Source organism: Brassica napus, chromosome C9, assembly GCF_020379485.1.
Source record: "Brassica napus cultivar Da-Ae chromosome C9, Da-Ae, whole genome shotgun sequence".
Classification (NCBI taxonomy): domain Eukaryota; kingdom Viridiplantae; phylum Streptophyta; class Magnoliopsida; order Brassicales; family Brassicaceae; genus Brassica; species Brassica napus.
The window spans coordinates 30,626,375-30,646,399 of record NC_063452.1 but is presented as its reverse complement, the minus strand read 5'-3'; the positions used below and the strand labels follow the sequence as shown (position 1 = coordinate 30,646,399).

Sequence of the window (20,025 nt, the reverse complement as noted above, 5' to 3'; positions counted from 1 at the left end):
TGAGCTTGGTTGTTCTTGGTTCTGAGTTGTTTCTCTCCTTTTCATTAACCTCAAGATCCGATCGAGATCTTCTCTTCCGTTTGGCTTCGATTGGCGTTTCTATCCTTCTGCGCCATCGTTTTCCGGTTGATGACTCATGAATATGACGTGTTCTGTCTCCTGGAGCTTGAAGCTTTGGTCTTTCATTTGCATGTGCTATTTATCATAGGAGGAATCGTAAACCGGAGGTTTATCCAAGAATGGCTGCCTCGCTTTGCCTTGTTCAAAGAAGCTCTGTTAATCATCATGTTTTATTGTTCACTTTTGGTGAAGGTTTATTTTGATCTGTTTACTCACTTCTTCTAGTTTGATTAGGTGTTGTTCTTGTCGTTGGTCTTGTCGTTTCCCTTGTTAGGGCTTTACACTACAAGAAAACACAAGTTTAGCGAGGAAACTTAACGACGAAAGCTAATCCTCGTAAATTTACGTCGACTTTAAGAGGAACTTACGAGAAAATATAAAATCAACGTTATTTCCTCTTAAAATAACGACGAAATCATTTCGTCGTAAAGTCGATATAATGTCACGTGGCTTTTACGAGGAAATACGCTTTCCTCGTAAACTCGACGTAAATGTAGCGTGTACTTTACGAGGAAATATTTTACGTCTACTTAGTAAGGAAATTTTGAATCCACCACCAGGGATATTGAAGCTGAAATGCGTCATCTTCAAATGTGAATGGTTCGACCCCGTCGTCAACAGAGGTGTTCGGTTTAACAAATTCGGTGTAGTTGATGTCAATGGTGGACGAAGGTACAACAAATTCTTATTTTGTCATACATGAGCAAAATAAATTAATTTCTACGTTTTCTTTATTTTTGCAGGTACAACAAATTCGAGCCTTTCATCCTTCACAAGCAGACCAAGTTAGCTTCCTTCTATACCCTCGGATGAGAGAATCGGGAATAAATTGGTTAGCCGTGGTCAAAGTTACACCTCAAGGATGAATCATCAGTGGAGAAGAACCACCATTGTAAGAAGAACAGATAAATGAAGTCGAGGAACCTGAACAAGAAATTGATGACATCCTTCTCATTGATCCGCATAATCATGAGTACGAAGATATTACCGACGATGCTACGGACGAAGCTGTTGAAGACGAGTTTAATGAAAATGATGATGTTTCTAGTGATGACGAGAATGTCGATGTATCCGATTGATGTATTTATTTTTAATAAGATTGATTTTCAGACTTAATGCATGTGATTTGATGGATTTAATCATGAAAAACTATTTATATAATTTGATTTTGTGTAAGGTAATGGGAGTTTGTATTAGAAATAAGAGATTGAGATTATAAGTTAAGGAATTGTGGTTTTAGAATTTGGGGTTTGGAATGGAAAGAATAGATTGAGGTTAAAGTGAAGATGGGTTTGGGGTCTGGAATATATGAAGTAGAAGATAACGAAGATGGAGTTTCGGGTATGGGGTTTCGGATTTTAGGGATTTAAACATAATCCTCGTAATTTCCTCGTAAAATAACGATGAAATAACGACGAAATTAAAAAATAAAGAATGCGGAAGTCTTTAATTCCACGTAAGCCGTATTCGTCGTAAAAAACTCGTAATAAGAAAACGCGGGCCTCGCTCATTCCTCGTAAATGAAAAATCAGGCCTCGCTAATTCCTCGTAAATGAACGACCAATTAGGGACTACCGTTGTAATATTTGAAAATAGAAGAGAAGAAAGATACTGGAATCACAGGTGGGAAGAAACAATGCGAGACCTACGTAAGTCTAGCCTTGTCTCTGCCCACATGTGTTCCAGTATCTTTCTTCTCCTTTTTTTTTTTTCAAATCTTTCTAATTTGAGAAGCAAACTGGTGAGTATTTATAGGAAATTTCAAAAGGTTTTACGACCAATTAGCTTCGTGTCATTCCTCGTAAAAAAAAGCGGGCCTCGCTAATTCCTCGTAAATGAACGAGGACGTTACGAGGAAACCAAACACGGGCCTCGCGAGTTCCTCGTTAAAGGGAAGATGGGTTTGGGGTTTGGAATATATGAAGTAGAAGATAAGGAAGATGGGGTTTGGGGTTTCAGATTTTAGGGATTTGAACATAATCCTCGTAATTTCCTCGTAAAATAACGACGAAATAACGACAAAATTAAAAAAAATAAAGAACGCGGGACTCGTTAACTCCACGTAATCATAAATCGTCGTAAAGACCTCGTAACCGGAAAACGCGGACCTTGCTATTTTCTCGTAAAATAAAACACGGGCCTTGCTATTTCCTCTTAATTTAACGTGGGCTTTACGAGGAACAGAACGCAGGCCTTTGTAATTCCTCGTAAATTTACGAGGAAATTACGAGGATATCTAATCTCTTATATATACTCGCGAGTACTCACACTTTCATTTCGTCTCAACTTCCTCTCCACTTCCTCTCTATTTCGTAGCAATGGTAACTCTCTTTAATTCCTCTCTAATTTGATTAGTTTAGGATAGATTAGGTGGTTAGTGTAGAAAATTTAGATAGGTTTACGGATTTTATGTTAATTAGTGTTGATTATGTGGTTAATATAGGGAATTTAGCTAAATTTATAGAAATTGTTAATTATAGAATTTGTTAATACTATTGATGTTAACTTCAAAGATTAAATTTTTTTGCAGGGCCTTCGAAAGAACATGCTTACTCCCCATTACAGAGAGTTGCTCGGTGAGCCTGGTAGTCGTTTAGACCCGCCTTCTTTGGCTCCCGGTTCTTCATCCCATTCCAGACGAGTCATCTGACACACATAACGAGGTGGATGTTGCGGAAGGAGTGAGGAATTCTACCAGGCGATGAACGACCCTTAGTTCTTTTTTTTTCCGGTTGTTGTATTATAAATTCAAAACTTATTTATATATAAAATATTTTCGTATTGATTTTTATTTTAAATTATAATTTTATTAATAAATTAAATAATTTTAACTATTATTTTTTAATTATATTTTTAAATTCTGTAAAATAAAAAACGAAGTAAATTCGTAGCTAAATTACGACTTATTTACGTGGAAAGTTTACAAGGAAATGACGAGGAAGGTTAAACGAGTATTTTACGAGGAAATACTTTCGAGGTATTTATGTGTATTTTACGAGGAAATACTTTCGATATATTTACGTGTAATTTAAGAGGAACACCTTTCGAGTTATTTACGAAGAAATATAGCGACCTCCTTACGTGGAATGATTACGTGGTCTTTACGACAAAATGATGTACTTCGTCTTTACGACGAAAGATTTTTCTCGCTAAGTTACGACGAATTGGCGAGGAAATATGCGTTACGACGAACGAGTAACGACGAAACGTGTTTCCTCGCTAATTCCTAGTAAAGCCTCTTTTACGACGAACTCACGAGGAATACCGCCGTTGTTAATCTCATGTTTTCTTGTAGTGTTAGTTTCTGGGAAACCTTTGGTTTGTCCAGCTTTGTTTCCAAAAACACTGAAGTGTGCTGCTGGCTTTGTATATCACCTATGTATCTCATCCTTGTAGGTTTGAATGAATGCAGTGTTTAAAAAAAAAAGTATTCATGAATTCAAATCTTTTTATTCAGGAAGATAGTATACAAGCTCATGAGCTTTCCCTAAATATTTTTAAGATACATAGAGAAAAGACAAACTTTTTTAAAAAAAGTTGAAAATAGATTTTATTTGATAAAAAAGTTTGAAATTTTTTCTTTTGATAAAAAGGTTTGAATTTTTTCTTTTGATAAAATTCTCTTTTTGGAAAAAGTTACGTTTAGATTAAAAATTGAAAATTAAAATTTTTGAGAAAGAAATATCAAAAAAGTAATTCAATTTTCTTATTTTTTTATTTTTATTATTTATTTATTTTTATATATTTGATAATTTACTTATAATTTTAAAGTTAACTAAAGGACAAAAACTTTAAAAATGCTATATACACGATTTGCTCTTTAATCAAAGTCTAGGGTCCCTTTTGTTTTTGTTAATGTGAATACTTTTACAAGTTGCAAAAACTAGTATTTTAAAAACCGGAGGTCGCCGTAGCTAGTTTTTCTAGTAGGTTTTGAAATATGGCAAAAATCTGATTTAAGTTAAATCTGTAAACTCGATCAAATTCGTTACAACTAGTGACTCGGTGTGATATTAAAACTTGATTGTTTTCAAAATTAAAATCAAAAAAATAAAAGAATTGCAAATTTCAAAAAGATTCCATAAAAAAAATTAATATTTTCTTTTTAATTTCTGTCTAAATAAAATTGCTTTATTATATTTTATATTATTTTTGAAGTTTTTTATTTTATTTTAATAGCATTTTTTTATTTTAAAAATGATAAAAAACTTTATGAAAATAGTTTTATATTTATACATATATATCTAGTTATTTAATTTTGAAATTATTAAAATATAAAATCTGGTTGAACCGGAACCGGCCATTGTCTGGGCTTTGTAAAAAGAAAAAACCTAACTTTCGCCGCTCGTTTCAAGGCTACATCTCTGTATCCTCTTTCTCCGGCGTAGCGTGCAGCCAAATTGCCACCAACACGAAGCTTGTCACCCCCGGATAACACTCATATCAGCCGTCAAACTCGTCACCTCCGGTTCGTTTCTCTTCTCCATATAGTATCTCAACCGAAATCCTCTTCATTGATTCTCTATTCATCAACATTGTTGTGTTATTTGTTGTGCCTAAAAACGAAGGAAGAAGGATTCGGATCAGATTGAAATCAAACTGAACAAACTTTTCTGGAGATAAATCAAAAGATTGATAATTAAAAGAAAACTTATACTCACTTAACTGTGTAGGAGAAACTGTTTACTAAATCAAAGACTACATCTTTTTTCTCAGTTTGGTTGAGCCCATGGATCGATCTGTGAACCTCCTGGATCTAGCATTAGGGTTTGATGAGCCATCGCCACTAAGAGGGAAGGTAGTGCTGATCGAGGACTGTGTGGAGACGAGTGGGTCGTTTGTGCTTCACCAGATGATGAAGCGTGTTCTCTCCCCTCATTCCTCTGATGCCCTTATCTTTCTCGCCTTTGCTCGCCCTTTCTCTCATTACGATCGAGTTCTGCGTAAACTCGTAATGATCCACAATCTTTTTTTTTTTTTTTTTGTCTTCTAAACCACTATTTATCTCATTGTCTTACCATGTTGGTCTGACAGGGATGCAATCTGTCTACTCAAAAGACAAACAATCGATTGGTTTTCGTTGACATGCTCATGATGAAATGCTCAGGTATACTGGAGTTCTCCTAGTCATTCGAATGTTGAGAAAAGATCTCTGTTAGATTTCTATCTACTTGTAGAGGGCGTTTCATTGTCTTGTGCCATCGGCTCTGTTTGTTGAGACATGACAAGACTTTCTTTTCTTTTATTGAGCAGATGGTGACGATAATGTGAGTGGAGTTGCAAAGCTATTTCGGGAGATACAAGGAACAGTTCGAAAGCTAGGCAATGTGACTAATAGAAACATAACTGTTATGGTGGATGACATGTCTCTCCTGGAAATTGCTGCTACCAATAGCAATTCAGATCACGTTTTGGACTTCCTTCATTACTGTCACACCTTAACTTGTGAAAGCGTAAGCTTATTCTTCTTTACTCTATTAACCCCTTGTGAAACTTCTATCGAGTCTTGATAACTTTTTTCTCTACCAACAGAATTGTTCGTTGGTCACTCTCAATCACGAAGATATATACTCGAGCATGGAGAGACCTGCGTATTTGCTACAGATGGTATGCCTTGCGGATATTGTGATAAAAGCAGAGCCTTTAGCCTCAGGTTTAGCAAATGACGTACATGGCCAAGTAAATCTCTCAATGCCTCCTCCTTTTCTTTGGAATCATTAGAAACTAATCTTTTGTGTTTGGTGTTTTTTGCTTTGGCTGTATTTGCATATACAGCTGACAGTTGTGAACAAGGGGATGATAAGCAGCAAGTCGGGAAAAGGAAGCTCGAGGAACAAGTTGCAGAATTTTCAATTCAGGATCAAGGAAAATGGTATTGAGTATTTCTACCCTGGTTGCAGCAGAAGCTGAGGATTTGGAGATAGTTTTTGACGGTTATAAATGTTGTATGTTAGTGAGATATGCAGCTAAGACATGCGTGTGCGCGCTTTGGCATATGGATGAAGCTATTGATGCATCTTTGACTTGGTCGAAACACTGTTTTTCTTCTTTAAAATTGGTTTATTCTACAGTGGGCCCAAGTATTGTTTCGTAGTATTTTATCCGGGTCGGGTTTAGTGTAACCGGATCCTAAATCTATACCAATAAAAGGGACCTTTTGAGGTTCCATAGAGCTTCCACATCAGCGGAAAATTTTTTCCCGAAAGATGACACGTGACATTATTATTTAAAAAATAAAAAATAAATAATAAGTAAATTTGTAATATAAGAAAAAATAAATAATAAGTAAATAAACAATATAAGGAGTAGAAACATTGCATTAAACAATAATAATTAAATATACAATATAAGAAAAATAAATAATAAATAAATATATAATTAAGAAATCTATACTAATAAAAGGGACCTTATACAGTAAAGGAGACTTGGGTCTCTCTTCATCGAGCCACATCAGCATGTAGAGATGGGCAAATAGAGACACGTGGCTTCTCCTAATATTACAACTTTCTCTTCGCTTTTGTGACAAAGCGTATGACCCAATCGTTTCTCATGTTTTAGCAGATATTGTATCGTATTTGGGCTTTTATGCTAATGTTTTGTGTAGGCCCAGATGGGCATAGGGTATTAACAATTTTGGGAGTTCGAGAGTACTGTACTCCTCATTCCCATGCCTCTTTATAACCGTCACTGTTACTTTGAGGTTTACTGACCGACGATTTATTGTAAGTTCTTAATGACGACTTACATCAATCTACAACTCCACATCCTTACAGCTTTCCTTCTTTCTTCACCAATTTTTTACACTATATATATGAAGCTGAAGGAGAGGGTCCTGCTCTTTTTTTTTTTTCATCAAAGAGGGTTCTGTTCATCTGTTCGTCCCGCTATTCTATTATAGCAAACTATGTGTAAGAATTCGTATAATCATGGCTACAGCTTCTGTATGAAGCTGAAGGCTGGTTGGTGTAAGGATATTGATGTCACACGCCTCCTCCATTTTTGGGAAGCAGAGAATGTGAAGGGAAGCAGAGAATGTGAAGCAGAGCTGTGCCTACAGATTTTGTTAGTTCATCCTTGGTTGTGAGAAGGTATTTTCTATTCACTGAATATGTTTTTCTGAAAGTCATTGTGGATATTTAAAATTCTTCAGATCTTTTATTGATGCAGACTACGCTCATCTAGGGCTCTATCAGCATCCATCAGAAAATCCTACATAAAGCTTAGCAATGGTAAATTCAAGCTCTCAGACTCTAATCTCTCCATATGATTCAATGACCAGAGACCGCCTACACTGAGATAACCGACCCGGTTAATCCACTCCCTATGGAGTTGTTCCGGTTCCGAAATGAAGAATAATTACTTTTTGGCAAACACCAATATACATCTTTCTGGTTAGTCTCTTATCCATTGCTTTTAAAACAGAGAATTCAAATATCCTTATGCTATTGACAATGTTCATTTTCTCTCTAGGGAAGACATTATTGGCGAACTGAAAGCAATCAGGCACAAGTTGAATGATGCCACACACGACAAAGAACGTGTCATGGAAACTATTAGAATTCAAAGGTCAGTGAAAACGTCCTGTGAACACTTCTTCATTGAAGAAGCTTCATCTCTAATAAACATTGAAACGATTAACTCCACTTCTATCATTACACATGTATAGGGATGTATCTTTTGTTTGCATGAGTGTGTTCGACGCACGAACAGTAATATTTCATGAAAATTTGTCCAGCTTCAACGTGGACGTTTAGGTCAGCTGAGCTGAAAGAAGAAGGTTCAGATTTTCACTAGGAACAGTATTGGTGCCAAGTTACCTTCGTTAAGTCTCAAACCTTGGTTATGTCAACAATCAAACAAGCGATTGAGGTATTACACGTCAACCCTTCGGTTTTTGTCTTGCGCCTTTTGTATTTGATTTGGACTTACATACACTCTCTTTTCGATTTTAGATTGGGTAGAAACACATCGGTTGTACTTCGTTATATGGTCACAAGAAAGAGGTAAACATTTTTAATATCGAAGAATTTGAGAGAGACCATACACTATGAAGTATGTGTGGTTGAAGTTTCTTGCCTCTGTAAGTTACGTTCTCCTTGAATCCACTAACTAGATTGCTAGAGTATTGAAGAAGTTAATAGATAATGGTTTCGTGAAGCGTGAGAAGTTAGTTGTTCTGTTGTTCATCACTTGGAAACTCTGTTTTGTCTTCTTTCTGCGACCAAATTTTTTTCTTCAGTGCAGGTCTATATTAAGTTTGTAATTCCCATCACCTATGACTCCTTCTATTTACATTACACTAGCAGCAAGTGTTTTCTGAAGAATTTAACGGGAAACATCAAGTGAAAGATTGTGTATAAGAGTTAGCATCAAGAAATGTTTTGCTTTTAACTATGTAATTAAGTTGCATTACTCTTTGTTGTATCAACCATTACACCACTATGAATTCTCAATTATATAGTTGGGTTTGTTATTAATCTTCAGATCTGTTAGCATTGGTGATTATTTTTTAAATAAAGTAAGGATGAGATATATCTACAAGGGATCAGTTAACTGTTCGATTCTGAACATGCGAAGATAGTTTTGGGAAGAAGATGGTGTGATTTTCAGTTGAGAAAAGCAAGAATTTGTACCATCACAAACTAAAGAAAGGAATATTGATGATTGACGGTGTGAGCATTAACGGTAAAGCAAATGAAATCAATTTTTATTGGTTTATGAGATGAAGTGTTAACTCTTTTAAGTTATAAGGAAGGGAAGCGAATCAATATTTGAGAGGGGCTAGAGGCGAGGATGATAACTTTAGGAGTGAATATGTAACAACCGCAAATTATTCACCATCATCACTATAATTAAATAACGCACTTTCGGAACAAAACAAAAAAGTAAATGCGCAAACTTTATTTGAATATACATGCAAAACATAGAAAATTTTACTATCATTATATCAAACACAGCGGTTCATTTAAAACCGTGCATGCCCATATAATAAAATTTGTTCAGACGTTCAATATTAAAATCTAATACTCTTAGAAATTAAAATATATTAGTTATTCTTACTTTAGATTTTCTTCAACTATATTGTTTTTTAATTTAATAATTTTGTTTCTAACAAAACAATATGAATATTCTTTTCAACTCATACCATCAGATAAAAGTAAAATTTTTCTCATGTTTTATAAAATAAAATATATTTTAGTATAATATTTTTTTAGTGTAAAATTATTATCTGAAAATATAATTCAAAAAAACAATATTCAAAAGAATAGTTATATACTTAATATTTGAAAATCAAAGATATTTTTGCTAAAATTGTACTTACCTGGCCAAGGAGATCGACCATCTTTTTACGGATCGATCGATTGTTGAGCATGTGGTCGATCCGAAAATACTCTGCAGTTTAATTAAATATCTAAAACATTTATTTCAACACTCAATAGATAGTTTTGCTAAATATGATAACTAGATAGCCAACAAAATTACAAAAAAATATTTAAATAGTAAAATATATGTTAATTTAACGTGTTAAAATTTAAAAATAAATTTTAATTATGACATGCATCTTAACATTTATATAAATATATATCATAACCTAAATATAAATAATTTAACAACTTAAATTAGAAAAAAAATAAAAATCTCGGACGTAGCCCGGGTTAATCTCTAGTCTATACTAATAAAAGAGACCTTTTGAGGCTCTACATCAGCGGAAAAAATTCTCCCGAAAGATGACACGTGACATTATTATTTAAAAAATAGAAAATAAATAATAAGTAAATTTACAATATAAGAAAAAATAAATAATAAGTAAATAGACAATATAAAGAGTAGAAACATTGCATTAAACAATAATAAGTAAATATACAATATAAGAAAAATAAATACTAAGTAAATATACAATTAAGAAATAAAAAAATAAATTAAACATATATCTGAAAAATGTATAGTAGAATAAATGATAACTAAATACACAATATAAGTAATAGAAATATTATATTAAATATTTATCGTAATATTAGAATAAATAAATATAAAATATAAAAATGTAAATATAGTATATAAGAAATAAGAATATACATTAGATATATATCGTAATATTATCATCGATATAAAAGCAAGAAATTTAGAATAAATAAATATAAAAAATAAGAAAAGATAAACAATAAATAAATATACAATATAAAAATAGAAAAACTAAATTAAACATATATCAGAAAAATGTATAGCTAAATAAATAATAAGTAAATATACAATATAAAAATATGACATTAAACATTAATTATAATATTACAATAAGTAAATATAAAACATAAGAAAAATAAAGAATAAGTAAATATACAATATAAGAAATACAAAATATACATTAAACATCTATCTGAAATCTATACTAATAAAAGAAACCTTTTGAAGCTTCATAGAGCGTCCACATCAGCGGAAAAAAATTATTTCGAACGATGACACGTGGCATTATTATTTAAAAAATAAAAATAAATAATAAGTAAATTTGCAAAATAAGAAAAAATAAATAATAAGTAAATAAACAACATAAGGAATAGAAACATTGCACTAAACAATAATAAGTAAATATACAATATAAGAAAAATAAATAATAAGTAAATATACAATTAAGAAATAAAAAAAATAAATGAAACATATATCTGAAAAATGTATAGTAGAATAAATAATAACTAAATACACAATATAAGTAATAAAAATATTATATTAAATATTTATCGTAATATTATAATAAATAAATAAAAAAAGTAAATATAGTATATAAGAAATAAAAATATTACATTAGATATATATCGTAATATTATCATTGATATAAAAACAAGAAATTTATACTAATAAAAATGACCTTTTGAGGCTCCATAGAGCGTCCACATCAACGGAAAAAAGTTCTTCCGAAAGATGACACGTAGCATTATTATTTAAAAAATAGAAAATAAATAATAAGTAAAATTTCAATATAAGAAAAAATAAATAATAAGTAAATAAACAATATAAGGAATATAAACATTGCATTAAACAATAATAAGTAAATATACAATATAAGAAAAATAAATACTAAGTAAATATACAATTAAGAAATAAAAAAACTAAATTAAACATATATCTTAAAAATGTATAGTAGAATAAATAATAACTAAATACACAATATAAGTAATAGAAATATTATATTAAATATTTATCATAATATTAGAATAAATAAATATAAAATATAAAAAAAATATGTAAATATAGTATATAAGAAATAAAAATATTACATTAGATATATATCGTAATATTATCATTGATATAAAAGCAAGAAATTTAGAATAAATAAATATAAAAAATAAGAAAAGATAAAAAATAAGTAAATATACAATATAAAAATAGGAAAACTAAATTAAACATATATCAGAAAAATGTATAGCTAAATAAATAATAAGTAAATATATAATATAAAAATATGACGTTAAACATTATTTATAATATTACAATAAGTAAATATAAAACATAAGAAAAATAAAGAATAAGTAAATATACAATATAAGAAATACAAAAAATACATTAAACATCTATCTGAAATCTATATATAACAAAATAAATAATAAGTTAATATATAATATAAGTTATAGAAATATTACATTAAACATCTATCGTAATATTACAATTTGATATAAAAGCAAAACAGTTAGATAAGTAAATATACAATAAAAAAGTTAATATACAATATAAGAAATGAAAAAACTACATTAAACATTTATCTAAAAATTTATAGTTTTACATTTTTATTATTTCCAGATATTTTATAAGTAAATATACAATATAAGTCAAACAAGGATACAATATAATAAATATAAATATTACTTCAAACCTTTATCATAATATTATCATTTGATATAAAAGCAAGAAAATTAAAATAAGTAAATATACAATATAACAAAAAATAAACAATAGGTAAAATACAATTAAGAAATTAAAAACTAAACTCAACATCTCTGTGAAAAAAATGTTTAGAAAAATAAATAATAAATAAATATATAATTTAAAAAATAGAAATATTATATTAAACATCTATCGTAATATTATAATAAGTAAATATATAATATATGTAAAAATACACAGTAGTAGAAATAGATACTAATAAAAGAGACATTTTGAGACTCCATAGAGGGTTCACATTAGCGAAAAAAACTTCGCTCAAGAGACGTGTCATTATTATTTTAAAAAATAAATAATAAATAATAAATAAATAAATAATATAAGAAATAGAAACATTACATTAAACAATAATAATTAAATATAAAATATAAGGAAAAATAAATAATAAGCAAATATACAATATAATAAATAGAAATATTACATTAAACATCTATCATAATATTATCATTTGATATAAAAGCAAGAAAATTAGAATAAGTAAATATACAATATATAAAATGGAAATAGTAAATTAAACATATATCTGAAAATGTATAGCTAAATAAATAATAAGTGAATATACAATATAAAAATATTACACTAAACAATAATAATTAAATATACAATATAAGAAAAAATAAATAATTAGTAAATATATTATATAAAAATAAAAATATTACATTAAATATATATCATAAATTTATCATAGATATAAAATCAAGAAATTTAGAAAATGTAAATATACAAAATAATAAAAGATAAATAGTAAGTAAATATATAATATAAAAAATAATTATACATCCATCTCAAAAATGTATAGTTAAATGGAAAATGTATAGTTAAATAAATAAGAAGCAAAAATACAATATAAGACATATAAATATTATATTAAATATCTATAGTAATTTTACCATTTGATATAAAAGCAAGAAAATTAGAATAAATAAATATACAATACAAAGAAATTCCTTAAGATGGTCAGTTTAAGTTTTTGTCACAAAATAATATTAATGAGAAAAATGACCAAAAGAAGTTTTATTAAAGCGTAAAAATACATTTATACCGTAGAAATATTATACTAATAATACGATAATATTAAATGTTTAATGTAATATTTTTATTTCTTATATACTATATTTAATTATTCTAATAATACGATAATATTATACTAAGTAAATATAAAATTAAGAATTAAAAAAACTAAATTAAACATCTATAAAGTAATAACTAAATACACAATATAAGAAATAGAATTATTATACTAAACATTATCGTATTATTATAATAAGTAAATATAAAATATAAGAAAAATAAATAATAAGTAAATATAGTATATAAGAAATAAAATATTATATTAAATATATATTGTAATATTATCATTGATATAAAAGCAAGAAATTTAGAATAAACAAATATACAAAATAAGAGAAGATAAACAGTAAGTAAATATATAATAGAAAAATAGAAAAACTAAATTAAACATTTATCTGAATTAAACATTTATTAAAGAGTAAAAATACATCTATGCCGTAAGGTTAAATAATCTAGACTTAGGGTTTAGAGTTATGGGGTGGAGTTTTGAGGATATGATTTCAAATTTTGAAAAATAAAAAAGAAATATTAAAAATTTCAAAATAAAATGAGTTATTTTAGTCATTTTTCTTATTGATGACTATTTTGTACAAAAACTTAAAAGTAACTATTTGAAAAAATTGCCTTACAATATAAGAAAAATTAAATAATAAGTAAATATATAATATAAAAAATAAAAAACTATATGAAACATCTATATGAAAAATGTATAGTTTTTTGTTTTTTTTTTCTAAAAAAATAAATATTCACACAAACATACAATTTAGAATTTTGTTGTTGTTCAGAATATAACGTCCAAATAAATAGTTATATAGTTAACATTTAAAAATTAAAATAACGCGCGGATTAAATCCTAGTTCCTAACAAAAGAGAGAAGACTCATTCGTTTTCAACACGGACCATTGGAGGGTCTACTCGGACCTGTTTGGTGACGTGGAGAAAATTGGTTAAGAAGAAGAAAACAAGAGTTAATAGGGTTGGCTCTTCTGATTTGGCGGCTAGTCTCTGAAATTCCATCGATTCCAACGGATCACTCACTCTCTCTCTCTCTCTAAAATTATTCTTCCTTCCTTCCTTTTTATTTTTGTTTTTCACCTCTCTCTCTCTCTCTCTCTCTCTCTGCCTGACTCCGAGAAACCATCATCTCCATTTTGTTTTTTTAAAGTAGCCAAGTTTCTCGGAGATCGGGGCTTTTCTTCTCCTTGATCCGTCTAAGATTTCTTGCTTAAGATGGAGAATGTGATGATGTCAATCGAATAAAATAAATAGGTGACAAGAAAGGCATTTTATATCTAGGAGTTTCATGGGGATTTGCTTTAGCGCTCAAGGGCAGTTCCAATTCTCTCAAAACCAAAACTCCTCTCAGAAGAAGAAGACACCAGCACCAGGTATCTCATCAATCAGATTTGGATCTCCTTTTTGTTTGTGTAAAAAACAATTGAATTTTGCTTGTATCCATCCTCAGGGAAAAAGTCAAAGTCAGCAGTGTATCTAATGAATACGGATTGTAAAGAGTCGTCGGTTGGTGGTAAACCGAGTCCAAGCGGTTTGCCTTTGCCTCCCAAAAACATCAAAGATCTCCAGTCCAATCCTGGTTACGAGAACGTCGACATCTTCACCTACGAGGAGATGAAGTTAGCCACCAAGCAGTTCAGGCCTGATTTCATCCTCGGCGAGGGTGGTTTCGGCGTCGTCTACAAAGGTGTCGTTGATGAGACCGTCAGGCCTGGTTACAAGTCCACCAAAGTTGCTATCAAAGAACTTAATCCAGAGGGGTTTCAGGGAGATCGAGAGTGGCTGGTATGTGTCATTGTGCCTCTTTTAATGTATCTAGAGAGAGTTATGCTTTTCAAAGTGTTGGATTTTTGTTGTTGTAGGCTGAAGTTAACTATTTAGGACAGCTTAGTCATCCCAACTTGGTCAAGCTTATTGGCTACTGCTGTGAAGATGACCACAGGTTGTTAGTCTATGAATACATGTCATTGGGAAGCCTCGAGAAACATCTCTTTCGAAGTTTGTTACATCAACTTGTTTGTTTGTGATTAAGTCTTAAACAAGGATTATATTATATGAAATGTTTCTTTCTCTTGGCAGGAGTTGGATGCACTTTGACATGGTCCAAAAGACTGAAGATCGCTCTACACGCAGCCAAGGGTCTCGCCTTTCTTCATGGTGCTGAACGCTCCGTCATCTATCGAGATCTCAAGACTGCCAACATATTGCTCGACGAGGTCTGCTATGTTTTCAGTTTTCTTCTTCTTTGATCTGTCTACAAAGGTTTAGAATTGTTAGTGAAGTTACAGTCTTGTTTCGATTTGTCTGTCCCTGAAAGGTGTAATGCTTGTGCAGTGTTACAATGCTAAACTCGCTGACTTTGGACTAGCGAAAGATGGCCCCAGCGGAGATCAAACGCATGTGTCAACACGTGTTATGGGCACTTACGGATACGCCGCTCCTGAGTATGTTATGACTGGTCTGTCTCTCTGTCTTTGCTAATTTTCCATTCCCACTTTTCACCCATTAAAGTCATAGCTGTTTTTAAAATGACTCTATTTGTTGTTGTAATTAGGGCATTTGACATCGAGAAGTGATGTTTATGGATTTGGGGTACTTCTCCTTGAGATGCTCCTTGGGAAAAGGGCAATGGACAAAAGCAGACCTTGCCGGGAGCATAACTTGGTCGAGTGGGCAAGACCGCTACTCAATCACAACAAAAAGCTTTTGAGGATCATAGACCCTCGAATGGATGGGCAGTACACCACCAAGGCGTTGATGAAAGTAGCTGATTTGGCATACCAATGCTTAAGCCAAAACCCGAAAGGAAGACCCCTCATGAGTCATGTAGTAGAAGTCCTCGAGACTCTCAAGGAGGACGGTAATGCCCAAGAGGAAGTCATGGCTAATCTCCATAGCAGAGGCAAGTCTGTAACTTTATATGAAGCAGCTCCTTGTGATTCTTCCCAAGGCACAAGAAACGTTGATGGACAGAGGAGGAGTGGTAGAAGCAAGAGCGAAGCTTCCGTGGATGTTTCTGCTCTTGTTTCAGACTCGGATCCGGAATCTACCAAAGTTTAAGACTCAAAACAAGAAAGATTCACAAGTGAATTGAGGATTTATGATCAAGAAAGGTAGCAGAGTTGGGTTAAGTGTATAAATAAGCTGAGTCTTCGTTTTGGGGATCTTTTTTTTTTTTTTAATCTTTTTGGGGATTACGAATATTAGTGCAATATGCAATTTGATCAACCTTTGAAATTCAAATGGATTTTTTTTTGATCAAAGAAAATGGTATATTTGACAAACTGATTGCATAGCAATATTATAGCATATGATAGGAGCATCAGAAAGACGCTGTACACGCATGCATCTCTGTTCTTTTGGTAGATGAAAAGATTGTATGATCCAGCTTTCTCATCTAAGGCTCAAAACGGGCCATGCACCAGGAGCTGGCAGAGCAGGGCGGATCACAGGGACCCTTCTTTTCTCTGTGAATCCTTCATTGAGTCGAGCTGCCTGACTCATCACCTGCGACACCTTCTTCACAGACCATATAAACAACCCAAGCTAGGACTGTGAAGTAAACCAAAATTTGAAATTCTACAGCTAAAGGTAGACCAAGTTTACTTTGCATCAACGTAAGATAGAGCAAAGCTGACTCCTAAAACGAATCAATCTACCAACGTCAAACAAAATGATAACGCAATTCAACTTCAATGTTACCTTATAGTCGAAAGCAACTTTAAGATGAATCCTTTGAGGTTTGTTTTTAATATTGTAGAGTCTGCGTCCAAAGAGAAGAAAACCCATCACAGCTGCAGCCATGGAGACAGACCAGACAGGACCAATCCTAAAAGCACAGTACTTGACAAGCGCCAAAGGCATCTTCGACCAAACAGTCTCTCTGCCTTTACTAGTATCATCACCACATCTCACAACCACAGCATCCCCTCCACTTTCCTCAACTGCTTCACTATCAGATCCAATCTCCTCTTCACCGTAAACAATCCCAGAAACCAGTTGGTTTCCCTCTGAATTGCTCGGATCCTCTTCAACACCAAGTTGGCTCTCAACGTGCCTTCTTCCATCAGCAACTTGGAGATGGTCTGTTTCGGAAAAACACTCTCTCGCAACATGGGATTCATCATAAGCCACAGCCTCGCTCTCGGCTTGCGCATCTTCGTTTATGATACAAGCATCACTCGATTCACAAACATCCAACTGATCGAAACCCAAATCGACCCGGGAAGAATCCTCCGATTCCAGGCTCTGAGAGAAATGATGCGAGAGAATCATACCATCATCGATTCCATCTGAGCTCCCCATTTTCTTCTCCGATGCGATTGAATCAGTTGATTCCGTGTCGGAGCCATGCACAAGCTCCCAGTCGAGCAACTCTGCCTCCATAACAATCGAAGTTCGAAGATTTCAGATTTGAATTTCTGAGAAAGAAAATGAGCCAACTTGGGGTTAGAGCGGTTGACGATGATCAAAACAGCCTAACTGTGTCTTTTATCCACTCAAAGGATGAAGACGTGGAAGTTTCTAATTGGCTACGTGTCAATGCATGCGTCTTTAAATCTTCAACTAGATTCTCGACACGGCATTTAAGTAAAGGTAAGGTCACAACTCACAAGTATGGTATAATTCGCTTTGTCTCCTCCTAGAGATATCATGCGGACCAAACCGCGGCCAAGTAGTCTACCCTAGCGGATAATTTTTACGAACCGGGCGGGCTGATCCACGGCCAATTGTGGTTTTTATGGGTGTGATTGGTAGTGGCCGTAGGTGACAATCAATCTTATATATGTCCAATCCTGTTTCGCATGGTTAAACGGTTTTGTGGACTAACTCACAAGTTGTTATTTATAATGTTTAAAATATATTATATCGTTTCCATAATCTGAATGTAAATTTATAATGTGTTTATAAAAATAAATTAATTATAGAGTTATTTTTGTGTAAATGACATGCATTAGATTTAAAATTATTTATTTAATAAATGATAAAAAAAAATTATAGAAAAATGAGAAAAACATAAAAGAATATATCATTTACAACTCTTATTATTTGAATTATATATTCATTATATGTCTGTTTTTATTTATTACTACTTAATACTTGTATCCAAAAATTAACAAAAACAATAATAACCAATATATAGGGAATTGAGAAACACAAACCTAAGATCATTTATAATGAAAGGTTAATACACTAATTGTTTAGCAGAGTTGCTTCTTATTTTCTTGCTTTTAGAATTAAATTCGAAAGTTGCTAAAAGAAACAAAACCTTATTTGTTGGATCCTAAAACCGGTACTTCAGTTTATGGATTTATCAAACAATAATGAGAGAGATTTGGGGCCAAAGATTCTGTTTATTGAAGTGTTTAAGCCGTAACCGGAAAAAAAATAAAAAGTTGAATATCTAAAATAAGAATGGGTTGTGGATTGCTCTCATAAAATGAATTTTTATTCTCTCTCCTTATCCTAATCCTCTCGCTTCTCTCTACAACCTCAAGAACTCCACCGCGTTTCCACCGGCGTTGGCGGCTCGCCGCTGGTGCCGGTGCCTCCTTCTCCCCTCTCGTTTTCCCTTTGCTTCGTTACTTAGCCTCTCCCCCTAGCCGATATGCTGAAGCACTGATGTCGTTGGTTGATGATTGATTCGGGGTCCGACCATGGCGGTTCTTCCAGATCTGTCGTCACCGGTGGCCTTGGTTGGACAGCGAGGTTCGTGGAGGTGCGGCTAGTTGCGGAGTCGGATTTTAAGGTGGCTAGGGTTTTGGATCTGCCGATTTTCAGATCTCTTTGGTGTGATTCTCCCTTAGCCAGTTCTGGAGGCGCGTGAGTCACGGAGATGGCTCAATCGGTTCAGATCTGTCAGCGGTCTGTGTTGATGTGGGGTTGGCTCTCTGCCTTGGTGTCTCGGCGACAGCGACTTGCCATTCATACCCAAGTAGGGCTTCGTGGGCTTTGCTCACAAAGGTGTTGGCGCGTGTTGCTCAAAGGATAGTGTCTGGTACTCAGGCGTCGGCTGTCTGGTCAAGCTTCCCCTGTCTTTGCTCTCTTCGGTTTCACAGAGATGGTGGGTTGGAGAGCCCGTTTCCTGGTTTTGAGCTCTCCAGGCTTCTGGGCTTTGGGGTCTTGGTTCTTCATCTTCAGGGTCATGCGTTCTGTCTCGTTTGATTCCATTATCTCGTAAGGAAACTCTCTCTTGTTTTAAGAGAAGTATCGTGGGTGGTGTTTATCGGGTTCGTGGTCATGGAGCTCCGGTTTCTCCTCCTCGACGGCACGATTAAGGCTGTTTCATCCCAGTGTCGTGGTGTTCCCTTGGATTTCCCGCGGCAGAACTAGTCTTCTTCCTTTCAGTGCAGGTCCCGTTTTCTCCTACACCTAGCTTCCTCCTTAGCAACATGTCCTTTCGGCCATTGGAGTTGTGTGTGTGCTCGTGCCTCTCACGTATGTTGCTACTCACCTTCTGTGTGCTTAATTGTCAGTGGTAGTGCTTGTTTGGACGAGAGTGAGGATGCTTCGGCTCCTCTCTGGATTAACAGCTCTGGAAGGCAATCGAATGTAAGGCCCGGAGTTGCTTCTGTGACTTGTCTGTGTAGTCTGACCATTTTCACCTTCCGGTAGTTTGTCGTACCAATTTTACTTTCGTTCATCTTGTGAGCCATTGTTATTCACCTTATAGGGTTTTGCTTATCGGTGTTGTTCTTCGTGTTTTCCTTTAGTACCAGTTGTATTTCTTTTATTTTGTTCTATTTTTCTTCTTCTTTGTGAACTCTGTATCCTCTTTTTTCCTTTGTTAAATTTTAATATGAAAGCCAGTTAAAAAAAAAAAAAAAAAGTTGTGGATTGCTCTCGGGCTCGTACTTCTTCTTCTTCTTCTTAGTTAAGCTGCGCTTT

At 32.9% G+C, this 20,025-nt stretch overlaps 3 protein-coding genes across 6 annotated transcripts; 2 read left to right on the top strand and 1 right to left on the bottom strand.

Annotated features, from left to right (window-relative positions):
• The first annotated feature begins 4,391 nt into the window (after positions 1-4,391).
• LOC106439146 (elongator complex protein 6) lies at positions 4,392-6,286 on the top strand. Its single transcript, XM_013880522.3, has 6 exons — positions 4,392-4,588; positions 4,837-5,071; positions 5,155-5,227; positions 5,374-5,573; positions 5,653-5,799; positions 5,896-6,286. Exons 2-6 carry the CDS (start codon positions 4,850-4,852, stop codon positions 6,028-6,030), a joined length of 777 nt encoding a protein of 258 aa, XP_013735976.1. The 5' UTR covers positions 4,392-4,588; positions 4,837-4,849; the 3' UTR covers positions 6,031-6,286.
• Positions 6,287-14,127: 7,841 nt separating this feature from the next.
• On the top strand, positions 14,128-16,421 carry LOC111209943 (probable serine/threonine-protein kinase PBL17). The gene is made up of 6 exons (XM_022710012.2): positions 14,128-14,510; positions 14,588-14,922; positions 15,000-15,135; positions 15,217-15,353; positions 15,472-15,595; positions 15,692-16,421. The coding sequence occupies exons 1-6, from the start codon at positions 14,426-14,428 to the stop codon at positions 16,195-16,197; spliced, it is 1,323 nt and encodes a 440-aa protein (XP_022565733.1). The 5' UTR covers positions 14,128-14,425; the 3' UTR covers positions 16,198-16,421.
• BNACNNG51420D lies at positions 16,368-17,628 on the bottom strand. Of its 4 annotated transcripts, none has more exons than XM_048769467.1 (2): positions 16,840-17,628; positions 16,368-16,689 (listed from the first exon to the last, which is right to left on the bottom strand). In XM_048769467.1, the coding sequence occupies exons 1-2, from the start codon at positions 17,521-17,523 to the stop codon at positions 16,684-16,686; spliced, it is 690 nt and encodes a 229-aa protein (XP_048625424.1). In that variant the 5' UTR covers positions 17,524-17,628; the 3' UTR covers positions 16,368-16,683. The 4 variants fall into 4 exon arrangements, with proteins under 4 accessions (XP_048625424.1, XP_013735979.1, XP_013735978.1 ...); XM_013880525.3 differs by having other exon boundaries at positions 16,368-16,653; XM_013880524.3 differs by having other exon boundaries at positions 16,368-16,656; positions 16,840-17,626.
• Positions 17,629-20,025: the final 2,397 nt, after the last annotated feature.